At 41.7% G+C, this 13,022-nt stretch overlaps 1 protein-coding gene across 1 annotated transcript; it reads left to right on the top strand.

Moving 5' to 3' along the window:
- Positions 1-4,804: 4,804 nt before the first annotated feature.
- Positions 4,805-5,428, top strand: LOC138354770 (uncharacterized). The gene has a single exon (XM_069309262.1). The coding sequence runs from the start codon at positions 4,805-4,807 to the stop codon at positions 5,426-5,428; it is 624 nt and encodes a 207-aa protein (XP_069165363.1).
- The last annotated feature ends 7,594 nt before the right edge of the window (positions 5,429-13,022 follow it).

The raw sequence follows: 13,022 nt of genomic DNA, 5'->3' as shown, positions 1-13,022 counted from the left end.
TCTTGTCTGCACAGAAATAATGGATATTATTGCACTTACCGAAACAAGGACGAGTGTAGAAAACAGAGAACTATTAGCTGAATATCATATAAACGAATTTAAATTATTTCACACTGATAGATTTATTAGACGAGGTGGGGGAGCAGCCATGTATGTTAGGGAAATTTTGAAATGTAGTCTCAAAGAGGGAATTAAAACTGTGCCACACACAGAAACTAGAATTTCTAGCTAGAATTAAACGAAAAAGGTAAAAATCTTATAACAGGAACTACATACAGGTCACCAAACTTAGACATGATGGAAGCAAAGCATCTATGGGATGAAATATCTAGAGCATCTAGGTCTAACAGTATTTGTTTCTTGGGTGACTTTAATTTAAGTGGAATAAACTGGCTTAACAAAACAGGGAATAATGAAGCAGAAGATTTTCTAGAGTTAATTGACGATTGCTTCCTTAAGCAACACATTAAGAAACCAATGTATGAAAATTATTTTTTAGACTTAGTGTTAACTAACAGGGAAACGCAAATTATTGACATCGAAATTGGGAGTGAGTTAGGGAACAGTGATCACAGAGAAATCAGATTTAGCATAGAATTTAATAAATTTGTAGAAGAAAATTCTGTTAAAGTGCCAGATTTTCGAAAAGCTGATTTTAATTGCATAAAATTTTATTGGGGTGAAATATATTGGAAAGTCATGGGCATGGGAGGTGGGCCGGTCTAGGAGCAGGACGTGAACCCAGCAATGGGTGATGTAAAAAAAGGGATTTCGATGTAGATTCAAAATATAACTTATTTAAAAACATCCGAGCAAAGCACAAGAACGTAGTATACCATACAAATTCAATAGATCGAATAATAATGACCCGAAATGGATAACAAAGGATTTGAAGAACCTTATAGGTAGAACGTGAGCTTGGTACAAAAGGATTAAGAATGGGGAAGTCAGTTTAGAACAGGAATTCGGCCAACTGGTTAGAAATGTTAAAACAAGATATAAGGAGAGGCAAAACGAAACTACGAAGTTTGCAAAGCAGGACAGGCAAAGACAAAGATATTGCTGAAGAACAACACCAGATGTCCTATTACTAATCCTATGATAAATAAATTCCAGTGTCCTATTTGCCTTATTGCGAATATTTATCCATTGATTTTTGGTTGTAAATTCTTACTAATCATAACTTCCAGATCCCTTTATCAATCTATTTTCGGAATGTCAACACCATATAGCTTGCATCTTGTAACTCTATCATCATTACCTAGCATCAAATCCTCACATTTGTCAGCATTAAACTGCATGTGCCAATATTTTGACCATTTTAAACCCCTATTTAGATCGATTTGAAATGATAGTGAGTCTTTTTAAGTGTTTATTTCACTTCCGATTTTCGTATCGTCGCCAAATTTACAAATATTGCTGCTCAGACCTGAGTCTAAATAATTTATATATATTATGAATAACAGAGGTCCCAGGACAGAGCCTTGAGGTATTCCACTTACAACATTTTCCCACTCAGACTTAACTCCATTTTTACTAACTCTCTGTTTCCTTTGGTATAGCCATGCCCTAATCTAACTTAATATAGCACCAATATAGCAAAATCGTGAGTCTCTAACCTTTTCAGTTATCTTTCATGTGGCAGTGTGTCAAAAGCTTTGCTAAAGTCAAGGTACACAACATCACAAACCTTACCACTATCAACTGCTTCAACTATGCTGGAAGAAAAAATAGCAAATTAGGTAAACATGAACGGCCGTTAGTAAAAACCAGGTTGCGAATCACAAATTAATCTATATTTTTCAAGATGAAGAACAATGGTATTTGCAGTATCGATTCAAGCTACTTTCTCACAATAGACCTTAAGTTAATTGACCGATTGATTGACGGAAGTTATCTATCTCCTTTCTTGAAAATTGGTTCCACATTAGCAATCTTCCACGACTCTGGCACTCTGCCTGACTCTAATGATTTATTAAATATGTTAGACAATGACTCGCAAAGCTCCTCTTTGCATTCCTTAAGCACCCTGGCAAACACTTCCTGCGGCCCTGGTGATGTGTTTGGTTTGAATTTTACTATTTCTTTAATAACATCCTCCATGGTAATTGCTATACTAGTCAACCTATCCTCTTCCCCACCAACAAACTTATTCGGCTGAAGGCATAATGTTAAGTTCCTCTTTAGTAAATTCAGAGATAAAATATTTTTTAAATATATTTCTCAACTCTTCGTCATTATCAGTAATCTGACCTGTCTCAGTTTTTAATAGAGCTATTGTTTCCCTAATCTTTGTTCGGTATAACTGAAAAAAAAAACTTTAGGATTTGTCTTTGCTTGCCCTGGTATGCAAACTTCAAAGTTTTTTTTTTTTTTGCCCTCCTTGTCTCTTTTATTTTTTGGACAATAACATTTGGACAAATAAACAGTTGGACGAATTCTTGTTCTAGTCTGATCTTTTGTTATATTCAGATAGTTTGTTACTTTTCAGTTTTCAGTGGCTCCGTTTTGATTCCCTCTTTGAGACCACATTTCAAATTTTCCCCTAACATATATTGCTACTCCCCCTCCTTGTCTAATATATCGAGCAGTATGAAACAGTGTTATTCCATTTATTTGATATTCAGCTAATATTTCTTTGTTTTCTATATTCATCGATGTTTCTGAAAGTACAATAATATCTATTGTTTCTGTGCAGACAAGAGCATTTAACTCATTTAATTTGTTTCTCAGACTCTTACTGTTCGTGTAATATAACTTAAGTGTATTACTATCTTTCCATGGAAGTGTTCCCAGTTATCAATGGATGATATTGCATTTGATTTACAATATTTGTCCTGTCGGCAATTCACACAAAGTACCCTCGACAACCATATATTTTCAACTCCCTTTCTTGGAAGAATGCCACATATGATCGGGATTCCTGCCTTGCTCCTAACTAACTATATTGCTGTCTTACATCTCTATATCAGTGCCTCACGCCTAACTAATCCTACTTCATTTCCACCGGCACTGATACAAATATTTTTTTTTCTAATTTCCAGCCATATTATCATTCATATTGTTTACAATATCCTCAATTCCTGCTCCAGGATAACAAACCCTTAACCTGTTCCTACATTCTCTGGCACTAAAAGCTTTATCCAAAAGCCTCACCTGGGAATCACCCAAAACTAAAATTCCTTTAGCTTCTTCATTTACCGGCGCTCCCTTTGTTGCCTTGTCTCTCGGGTGAACTGCAGTCTCCATACATCACTCGTCTTCCAGCACGGCGAATGAGTTGGAGGTCTTTAGGACTGCTGTAGGCGGCCTTGTCAGAGTCTTCTTTAGTTCTCCTCCTTTGCGACACTCCATGACGAAGACTTCCTAATGCTGCTCTCCTCCTTTTCTTTCTCTTGACGGTAGACACGGTGTTTCATCTGCCTTAGTCCCTCCCGTAGAGAATCCAACTCGGTCCTCAGAGCTCCTCACTACATCTTCCATAATTATTACGAGAGCACAGTCGGAGCTCCAGGTGACACAGGCGTTCACTGTGTTGTCTGCGCCTGACTGTGTGACTGAGGTGTATGCAGAGATGGATGTACAAATGGATGGATAGGGAGAGACATAGATGGATATAGGGACAAATATATAGATAGAGTGACAGGTAGATGTATTGATCAATGGAGAGATGATGGACTGAGAGATGATAGATAGGCAGATGATCCATTTGTTCATCCATAGGTTGATGAACAGATGGATGGATTGATGGACGGATGGAAAGATAGTTGATTGGATAGATTGACAGATAGAAGTTGGGGATTTATTAGGGGAGAGGAAAGGGGAAAGGGAAGGGGAGACAGGTGGTTAGGATGGGAAGAACGAATGCGAGGGAGATAGGAGAGGAGGGTTGAAAAGAAGAAGAGAGAGGGAAACAAAAGAAGAGAGTTGGGAGAGTTGAGAGAGCGGAGGAGAATTTGACAGAGTAGAGAGCAAAAATAAACTTTACCTGAAAATTAATATACCTAAATGAGAATCCCTTTCCAGAGTTGCTAGTCCAAAGAGAAGCTAATTGGATCAAAGGGTGTCGCAAGGTATTAATGGCGTCAAGTAATCCTTAAAAGGCATTGATAGGATTACACTTATTTCCAAAGCGTCATTTAATAGAGTCAGGGATCACGCCAAAGGAACGTCAATACTGTAGTGTTTGCTTGTGAAGAAGCGCACATAGAGTATTTGTTCCGGGCTCAGTAATAACCTTAATTGGAGAATAGTGACAAATCTCTGAGGGATGAAGAAGTCTTCTTCATCAGGCCCTTCGGTACGCTTATTGTCTACGTTCCTCAACGTATTCCTGTAGTTACGATGCCCCTGAATCCTCGACCGAGGCGTCTGATACGACGTGAGACGTAAAACTTAACTTGAACAAGGGGAAAGGTTCAGTATTATTACAGTATAAGGTATTAAGACTTATGACTGAGTTACGAAGACTGAGCAAGGAACACCGACCCCCGCAAGCACAATTAGGTAAGTACAGGATCTCAGTCTCACACTCACACCAGGAGAGGAGATAAAACAGGAGCCTACTGGAGAGATATAAGAGGAGAGTACAGGAGAGATACAACAGGAGAGTACAGGAGAGTACAGGAGAGTACAGGAGAGATACAACAGGAGAGTACAGGAGAGGAGATGCAACAGGAGAGTACAGGAGAGATACAACAAGAGAGTACAGGAGAGGAGATACAACAGGAACGTACAGGAGAGATACAACAGGAGTGTACAGGAGAGATACAACAGGAGAATACAGGAGAGTACAGGAGAGAACATGAGAGATACAACAGGAGAGTACAGGAGAGATATAACAGTAACGTCCAAGAGAGAGATACAACAGGAGAGTACAGGAGAGATACAACAGGAGAGATACAACAGGAGAGATACAACAGGAGAGTACAAAAGAAATACAACAGGAGAGTACAGGAGATATGCAACAGGAGAGTACAGGAGAGATACAACAGGAGAGTACAAAAGAAATACAACAGGAGAGTACAGGAGAGATATAACAGGAGAGAACAGGAGAGATACAACAGAAGAGAACAGAACAGGAGAGATACAACAGGAGGGTTCAGGAGAGATACAACAGGAGCGTCCAGGAGAGATACAACAGGAGAGATACAACAGAAGAGAACAGAACAGGAGAGATACAACAGGAGGGTTCAGGAGAGATACAACAGGAGCGTCCAGGAGAGATACAACAGGAGAGATACAACAGGAGCGAACAAGAGAGATACAACAGGAGCGTACAGGAGAGATACAACGGGAGCGAACAGGAGAGATACAACAGGAGCGTACAGGAGAGATACAACAGGAGCGTACAGGAGAGATACAACAGGAGCGTACAGGAGAGATACAACAGGAGGAAACAGGAGAGATACAACAGGAGAGTACATAAGAGATACAACAGGAGCGTACAGGAGAGATACAACAGGAGCGAACAGAATAGTACAGGAGAGATACCATAACAGTCTGAAGTGTTTGACTGGTAATTGGTCGAGGTATGGTAATTAACCCAATGCCAAACTCAATCCCAGGTAACCCAATATCAACCTGAACCTCAGTCAACTCAATACCAACCTCAACCCCAGATACTCCAACACCAACCCCTGACAACTCCCACATATAGCTTACCCTTCCCGGGTCAGACCACACCCTCCGACATAAACCAGTACCAGGGGCCCCCCCAATGTGGACAATCTCTCTCTTCATAGGTACCGGGTATTTTGAGTCTAATTCCAAAGATGACGTTACCGACACTAGTAAGTACGGAGTTGCCGTCGAACAAGGTGGAGCGAAACCGCCGAGTGGAAGACTGGCTGTGGCAATTGAGCTCAGTGCTGGAGGCCTTTCCTAATTATGGGATACTCTAGCTACCGGGGTTTGCGTGGACGTAGCTGGTCCACTGGCGAAGCTGTAAGAGTTTCGTCACCTGACGACGTGGCCTCAATTTGTTCAGGCGGTGAGAGATAAGTATAAAGAGAAGGTTACGGCAGGCGAGGTTCATCTATACCTTCAGTCTCTTAGGAAGGAGAACTGCGGCACATTGAAAGATTTTGGTACCGTGATAATGAGTAGGGTTGACAACCTTACCAAGGAACTGGGGTACAATGAGGTTGAGGCAGAACGCTTCGCTAAACACTTGTTCTGTAGGGCCTTACCTGCTGGGCTGGACCCATTCATCTCTGCAGAAGGGGCGTTATTGAGTTACAAGGAACTAACTCGTCCATTACGCCGCCGTTATGCCAGTGGCAGAGCTATTGGTGGATGTTTGATGCAACGAGATAATGAAAATCTCCCTCATCCAGGAGCCTATTTCAGTAGGAAGGTCAAGGGACCAGAAGTTCGTTATTCGGCCACGGGTCGGGAGGCGCTCGCAGTGGTAGAGTCAGTTAGTCCTAATCTAATTTCAACGTCAACAACCTAATCTTTTTCAACGTCATTTTGTAATCTACACGGATCACAGAGTATTAACACACATTTTCAAGAAACGTACAAAATGACCACGAATGTCGCAGGCAGATCGAGAAATATTCCAGCTAGTTATTTCAGATGAATTAAGATCATCAGCATTATAACTGGCACACATAGCTAAGATTGCAGGTCACCCGGGGATTTATAGAACTTACTTGAAAGTCGCTATTTTATTTCACGGTTATGTTGTCGAAGGTAATTAAGTACGACAAGACTTGTTCTAATTGCCAGAGGAGAAAAGGTGCCCTTAAGGTACAAGCTCCAATACAGGAATTTCCAGTTATTTCGGAACCGCTAGACCGAGTGGGCCCCGATTTGATTGATCTCCATTGCAGCCATTCAGGCAGTCGCTATGTGTTGGTATTAGTGAACCATCTGTCCAGATAAACCACCTTGATCACAATACCTCAGTAAGACTCTCGTACGGTTGCAATAGCGTTCTTGAATAGGTTGTAATGGTATTTGGATCCCCTAAAGTTTTTGTCTCTGACAGAGGTCAGGAATTCAACGGAAATCTTTTTATAGAGATGTGTGTAAAGTCTTAGAGACAATCTCAGCCTTTACAACAGCTTACCACCCTCAGGCAAACGGGATGACGGAACGTACTAACCGTTCAGTTAAAGCTATGCTTGCAATCCTTGCTGAACGCGATGCAAACTCATCTGACTAGCACCTGCCCTATGTTCAGCTGGCTCTGAATACTGCTATCCAACAGTCGATTAATACCCAACCCCTTCTTTTGTTCAATGGACAATCATGCAATTTCCCTTCAGGTCTGCTTGCACAATGTTGCATATGGAGAAGATTATCCTTTAGATGTTCTTAATGAAATGAGGAATGCTTGGAGAATTGATTATGGGCTTACCATAGCCCGTGCTACATGGACATTTCGTTTTGAGTAACTAAATCTAAAACAACCACAACATCAACGGAGCGGAGGCTTCAAGAAAAACACGGGATAAATATGCTCACGATTATGACAGGAATGTACGACCTCTGGAATTGAAGGAGGGCAGGCTTGTCTTGAGATTGAATGAAGCTGCAGCCGCCAATCAGAGTAGGAAACTATCTCCTAGATGGCGGGGCCGTACAGAGTAATTAAGAGAGCAGGCCCTGTAAATTTTGTCATAATGGGAGTATTTGAGGACCGGTTGGAAAGAACTGTCCATATCAATAGTTGAAGATTTACCATGCTAGCAGTATTATTGGTCATGCTAGTTAGTATTATTTAGAATTCATTAGATTTTCCTGTAGAGGCAATGATATGGATTTATTAACTGTGCTTGAATCAGGTAGCAGACTTTTACCTTGCTCTGGGATTTTCCATGCTATATCCATGCGAGTTATATCCATGCGAGTTATATCCATGCTTCCGCCATGTGGTTATCTGTCTTTTCCCAGGTCTGTTTTGCACTGCTGCCCAGTTGTTCCAGCCACACGTGCAACCATGATCAACAATACGATTGGGAGGACTATCCTGTCTGTTAAGATCGGGGGGGGGGGGGGGGGGGGGGGGGGGAGGGGAGGTGCGTTATACAAAGTCCTCCCTCACCAGACCCAGTAACTCGTAGGGTGTGACGTTACACCAGTTACCCAGCCGTCACCTCACGTCACTAACGAGGTTGTCTTGGCTCAGTATACTGTCCACAATGAAGCAGTCACCAGATGTCAACGTTTTACACCATCGTGGGTGGCTGTCTCGACGTCACCACCACCCACCAGCTGCGTCGTCAAGACTGCAAGCAGACCGGAAGTAAATGTAGAGAGATCGGGAAGGGAGTCAGCATGTAGCAGTACTAATTATTCTCTCGATGGATCCATAGTTTCCCCGTCTATTGTAACGCAAGCGGATCGAGGCGGACACTAGATGAACGACACGGGCTTCCTACAGAGTACTGTTGACTCGCCACAGGTGGGGGGCCACAGCCTTCCTCGGCCCAAGGTTAACTGTACAAGGGTATACACGCATGGTGTCGAGGGTATAGTAGTCTGGTGTCATCAAGAAACGCCTGAGATGACGTGTACCATGGTGACTGAAGATTTGGAGCCACTTGTTTCGTCAACACGCCACCCACCTCAACGCCCCTCTGAAGATACTTTCGTCACAAGACATCGTTGTGCCTTTAAGTCCTGCATTACTGTGGTTCAACTGCGGTTTCAGTCTTTTCTATCAAGACTGTTTTGTGGGCTACGTTTTTTTAGTGACAGGTGGCAGCCAGTCACGGGCTGTCACTCGTCGCTCAAGCACTCAGTTCTCGGACAGTCTGTTATCCTTCAGCAGAAACTGGAATGGAGTAGAAGAGGACCAGGATTCTATACAATCAACAATTGATGGTCATTGGAACTACAATTATCTACACGTCAGTCACCTAACATTATCATCGATTTTTTTTTGGTTCAAGAACAATTGTGGGAAAAAATTGTTAAATGTTGAAACCAAGGAAATTCTGGGGGAAGGATATATAGAACATTTTTAAAACATCACTGTCTAGCGGGAGGTATTTGCACCGTGCCAATAACAAGAGGATCTAGATTTTTTTTTTTTTTAATTTCTTGTTCTGTGTTTTTTAGAGCAAGAGGGGCGGACCAAATAAACATTGACACTCTTACTTGATAGAGTGCGAACAATTTATTGCTGTATATTCACCTAAGAACCATGATATAGTATTGAATAATAAATATAATATTGTGTTTTATTGTTAAAGTTGAGAGAATGTCATGTAGACATTAATATGGAATAAAGGTGTTGAGTCGAACACATTGAGGAACGTTGAGGAGTTCAATGTTCCTCTCATTAGAGACTGAAATTTCTGTTTATGTAATTGAATTTGTTGTGTTTCGTGTTCTAGACGGTAACACACGGTTGACAGAGGTGCCAATGATTTTTAGCTAGATTCTTGATAGGGATATTGATATTGAATATAGTTATATAAAGTCAGGTATTGGATGTTTGTTTTCAGACATTAAAAAGATTGCTGAACTGGCACCTAATAGTCAGGATGTGGATAATTGGAACAGCATTTTGATTTTTATGTGGATTGTTGATAAATATTGTTGATGCAATCTGCTGAGTGTAAGGATTGTTAGATAAGGTAGCTGTTTAATTTTTTTGGAGGCATTGGTTCAAATTGTTAGTTATAAATTAAAAGACTGGGATAAGAAGATATATGTTAAATAGATTAACACACGGTTTCCTAAATACTTGAGCTAGGAGGTTGTAACAGTATAAACTATTTAAGAAGGCTAAAGCATTTACTAAAATGTGGGACACGCCCTCGATGACAAGCAGGCAGGAAAATAGTACTCTTGACCTGGGTTCCAGCAAGGTCTTCACAAGGGGATTAAGGGCTTAGAGACGGGGCAAGGTCGCCAAGTCCAACTGTGATAGTCTAGTACTAACTCTCCAGCTAGCTGGCGCCTGACATCTGAGGGGACAGCGCTTCGGATTCGTAGTCCTGAGGTTCCGGGTTCAATCCCCGGTGGAGGCGGAGACAAATGGGCAAAATATTTCTTTGACCCTGATTCCCCTGTTACCTAGCAGTAAATAGGTACCTGGGAGTTAGACAGCATCTACGGGCTGCTCTCTGGGGATGTGTAACAAAAAGGAGGCCTGGTCGTGGACGGGGCCACGGGGACGCTAAGCCCCGAAATCATCTCAAGATAACCCATGAATCATTTTCACTTAGAAAAAAATTGTCACCCTCCCAGTGGCTATTTATAAAGGAATAGTAAAGAGTTATAACAAAAAGTGTGTGGAGTACCGGCCTGGGTATTGAATACATAGTATTGGTACACACAGAGCTGGCGGTGCGGGGAGTAATCTTAGAGCAGTGTGACGTCACCCTCGTCACCCTTCTTTGTGCTTAATCTTTGAAAGTAGAATTATTATTGAAACACTCAATAATAATGAATAATCAACCTTGTTTAAGTACTTATGGTAAATTAACGTCATTTTAGAGTAAAGGTTCAACTCTTCTTAGTCAAGAAGGGCAGATGGCGCATTTAGAATATGCGCCATCCAGTGCACAGAAAATAAGTCCCACCTTGGGTGTAATTTAGTAAATTATGGTAATATTCGATATTGGGTTCATTAATCAACCCTTCCCAAGTATCTAGATAATTTTCCAAATGTTTTGGAATAATAATTAAGTCACCTTCAATGACCAATACTTGATTAAGTTATTAATCATCTGAGAAGATGAGGTATGACAACTGAGCTAAGGTCAGCCTCACAGCTTGGAGGTCAGAGAGTAAGGCGGTGAACATCGTAGGGTCAAGACCCTCACCGAGAAGCAGGCATTCCAACTGGCCTGGATTGGTTTAAGGTAAAACGTCTATGAGTTCAAGTACTAGTAGGTTTATAAATCTTGTTCATTTGCCTCAGATAGGAAGTGTTCAGCCAGAGAAGGAAGGAAGGAATTATCAGGGGAAAGCGCCAAGCCATTACGACTATATAGCACTGGGAAGGGGTCAGGATAAGGATAGGGAATGGGACGGAGGCAAATGAATGGTGCCCAACCACTTGGACGGTCGGAGATTGAACGCCGACCTGCATGAAGCGAGGTTCATTCTTTGTAAAAGCTATATCTTTTATTTTAATTAAACTTGTGATTCAGTTAATTTGTGTTTAGTGAGTTTCCCTCCATTTTATAATCATTTGTTGTGTTCAAGATCCCATGCTTTGTGTTAGGCGCCTATGCAGTCCTGCACGCAACCTCAATTATCTAATACCTTATATAACCCCATTGTGTATTGATTTAAACCACACTTAACGAAAATTCATCCCTCCTATTCCCAATTGAGGATCCACATTCGAGGGATTTATGTCTAATTGACGGTTTCCGTCAATTAGACATAATTGACGGAATTACAATTGACACAAGACAAAGTTAGAGAAGATTCAGAGGTATGCCACAAGATTGGTCCCGGAACTGAGAGGTATGAGCTACGAGGAAAGGCTAAGGGAGCTGAACCTCTCATCCCTGGAAAACAGTAAGGTGTAAGGTGAGACATGATAACCACCTACAAAATTCTCAGGGGAATTGACAGGGCGGACAAAGACGAACTGTTTAGCATGGGTGGAACACAAACAAGGAGATACAGGTGGAAATTTAGTACCCAGATGAGCCACAGAGAGATTAGAAAGAATTTTTGCAGTGTCCGAGTAGTTAACAAATGAAATGCATTAAGTAGTGATGTGGTGGAGGCTGACTCCATACACAGTTTCAAATGCAAATTTGATAGAGCTTAATAGGCTCAGGAATCTGTACACCAGTTGATTGACAGTTGAGAGGCGGGACCAAAGAGCCAGAGCTCAATCCCCGCAAGCACAACTAAGTGAGTATAACTAGGTGAGTACATACACACACACTGAGCCAAAGCTGAACCACCACAACCACAACTAGGTGAGTACTTAGCTGTGAGGTATGAGCTACGAGGAAAGATTGTTAGAACTAAACCTCATGATACTGGAAGATAGAAGAGCTAGAGGAGACATGATCTCTACCTACAAATTCTCGGAGGAATTGACAGGGTAGATAAAGATAAACTGGTTAGCACGTTAGCACGTGTGGGACGGCAACAAGGCGACCCAGGATTAAATTTAATACCCAAATGAGCCACAGTGGTTTGAAAGAACTTTCTCAGCGTCTGAATAGTTAACAGATGGAATCCATTAAGAAGTTATTTGGTGGAGGCTGACTCCATACACAGTTTCAAATGTAGATATGATAGAGCCTAGTAAGCTCAGGAATCTGTACACCAGTTGATTGACAGTTGAGAGGCGGGACCAAAGAACCAAAGCTCAACCCTGCAAGCCCAACTAGGTGAGTACACTGTCAACCCCTTGTCATCTGTAACTGAAGCCCACTGTACGAAATTCTCACACTTGAGAAAAACAGAAAATACTCTTACACACTGGTGAGGAAGGGGGAAGGATAAGGGTTGCTGGTAGCATCTCTCGTCCCCCACACTTCAAGAAGAATGGGATTACCGGCTACGAAACTAAAAGTTTTTTTGCAAATTATATTTTTGCTGGAATGACGAAAGATTATTTTCGTTGGTGAGCGCGCGTGCAGGAGCCTTCAGTTCACCTCCTCTTGGAATTAAGTAATTCCACGATGTAACTTCGCTGATGAAGTCAGCATTGTCTTGTTCTCACTGATAAGTCATCTCTATTTTGTGAGTTTGCCAACACTCACACAATTGATTTTCTTGCTCTACCGTGATCTATCTGTTCAACTGACTCAACCGCTGTTAATGTTCGAGTACGCCGGTCTAAACCAGGCTCCCCACACAGTATATCTTCTCCCGTCCACTGTAACTTACTCTTGATATCTTGTCTGTCTTCCTTCTACTGTGGTATTATAGTGGATCTTGGAGGAAAACTTCCCAGATACTCCTTTTCTCAAAGAGACCGCTGCCCGAACTAGTGGATTAGACCTTCCCGAACAGCTAAGTTGGGTCTATGGCTCACAGTGGGCGGAGTCTGAGGGCAAGTTTCCTTCCTTCACGGCGAC

Source organism: Procambarus clarkii, chromosome 64, assembly GCF_040958095.1.
Source record: "Procambarus clarkii isolate CNS0578487 chromosome 64, FALCON_Pclarkii_2.0, whole genome shotgun sequence".
NCBI classification, from domain to species: domain Eukaryota; kingdom Metazoa; phylum Arthropoda; class Malacostraca; order Decapoda; family Cambaridae; genus Procambarus; species Procambarus clarkii.
The sequence above is the reverse complement of the archived record's forward strand: the minus strand, read 5'-3'. Positions and strand labels throughout refer to the sequence as shown.

Bases quoted from the DNA above. Each gene is read 5' to 3' on its own strand.
- LOC138354770 (XM_069309262.1), top strand. From the start codon at position 4,805: ATGAGAGATACAACAGGAGAGTACAGGAGAGATATAACAGTAACGTCC.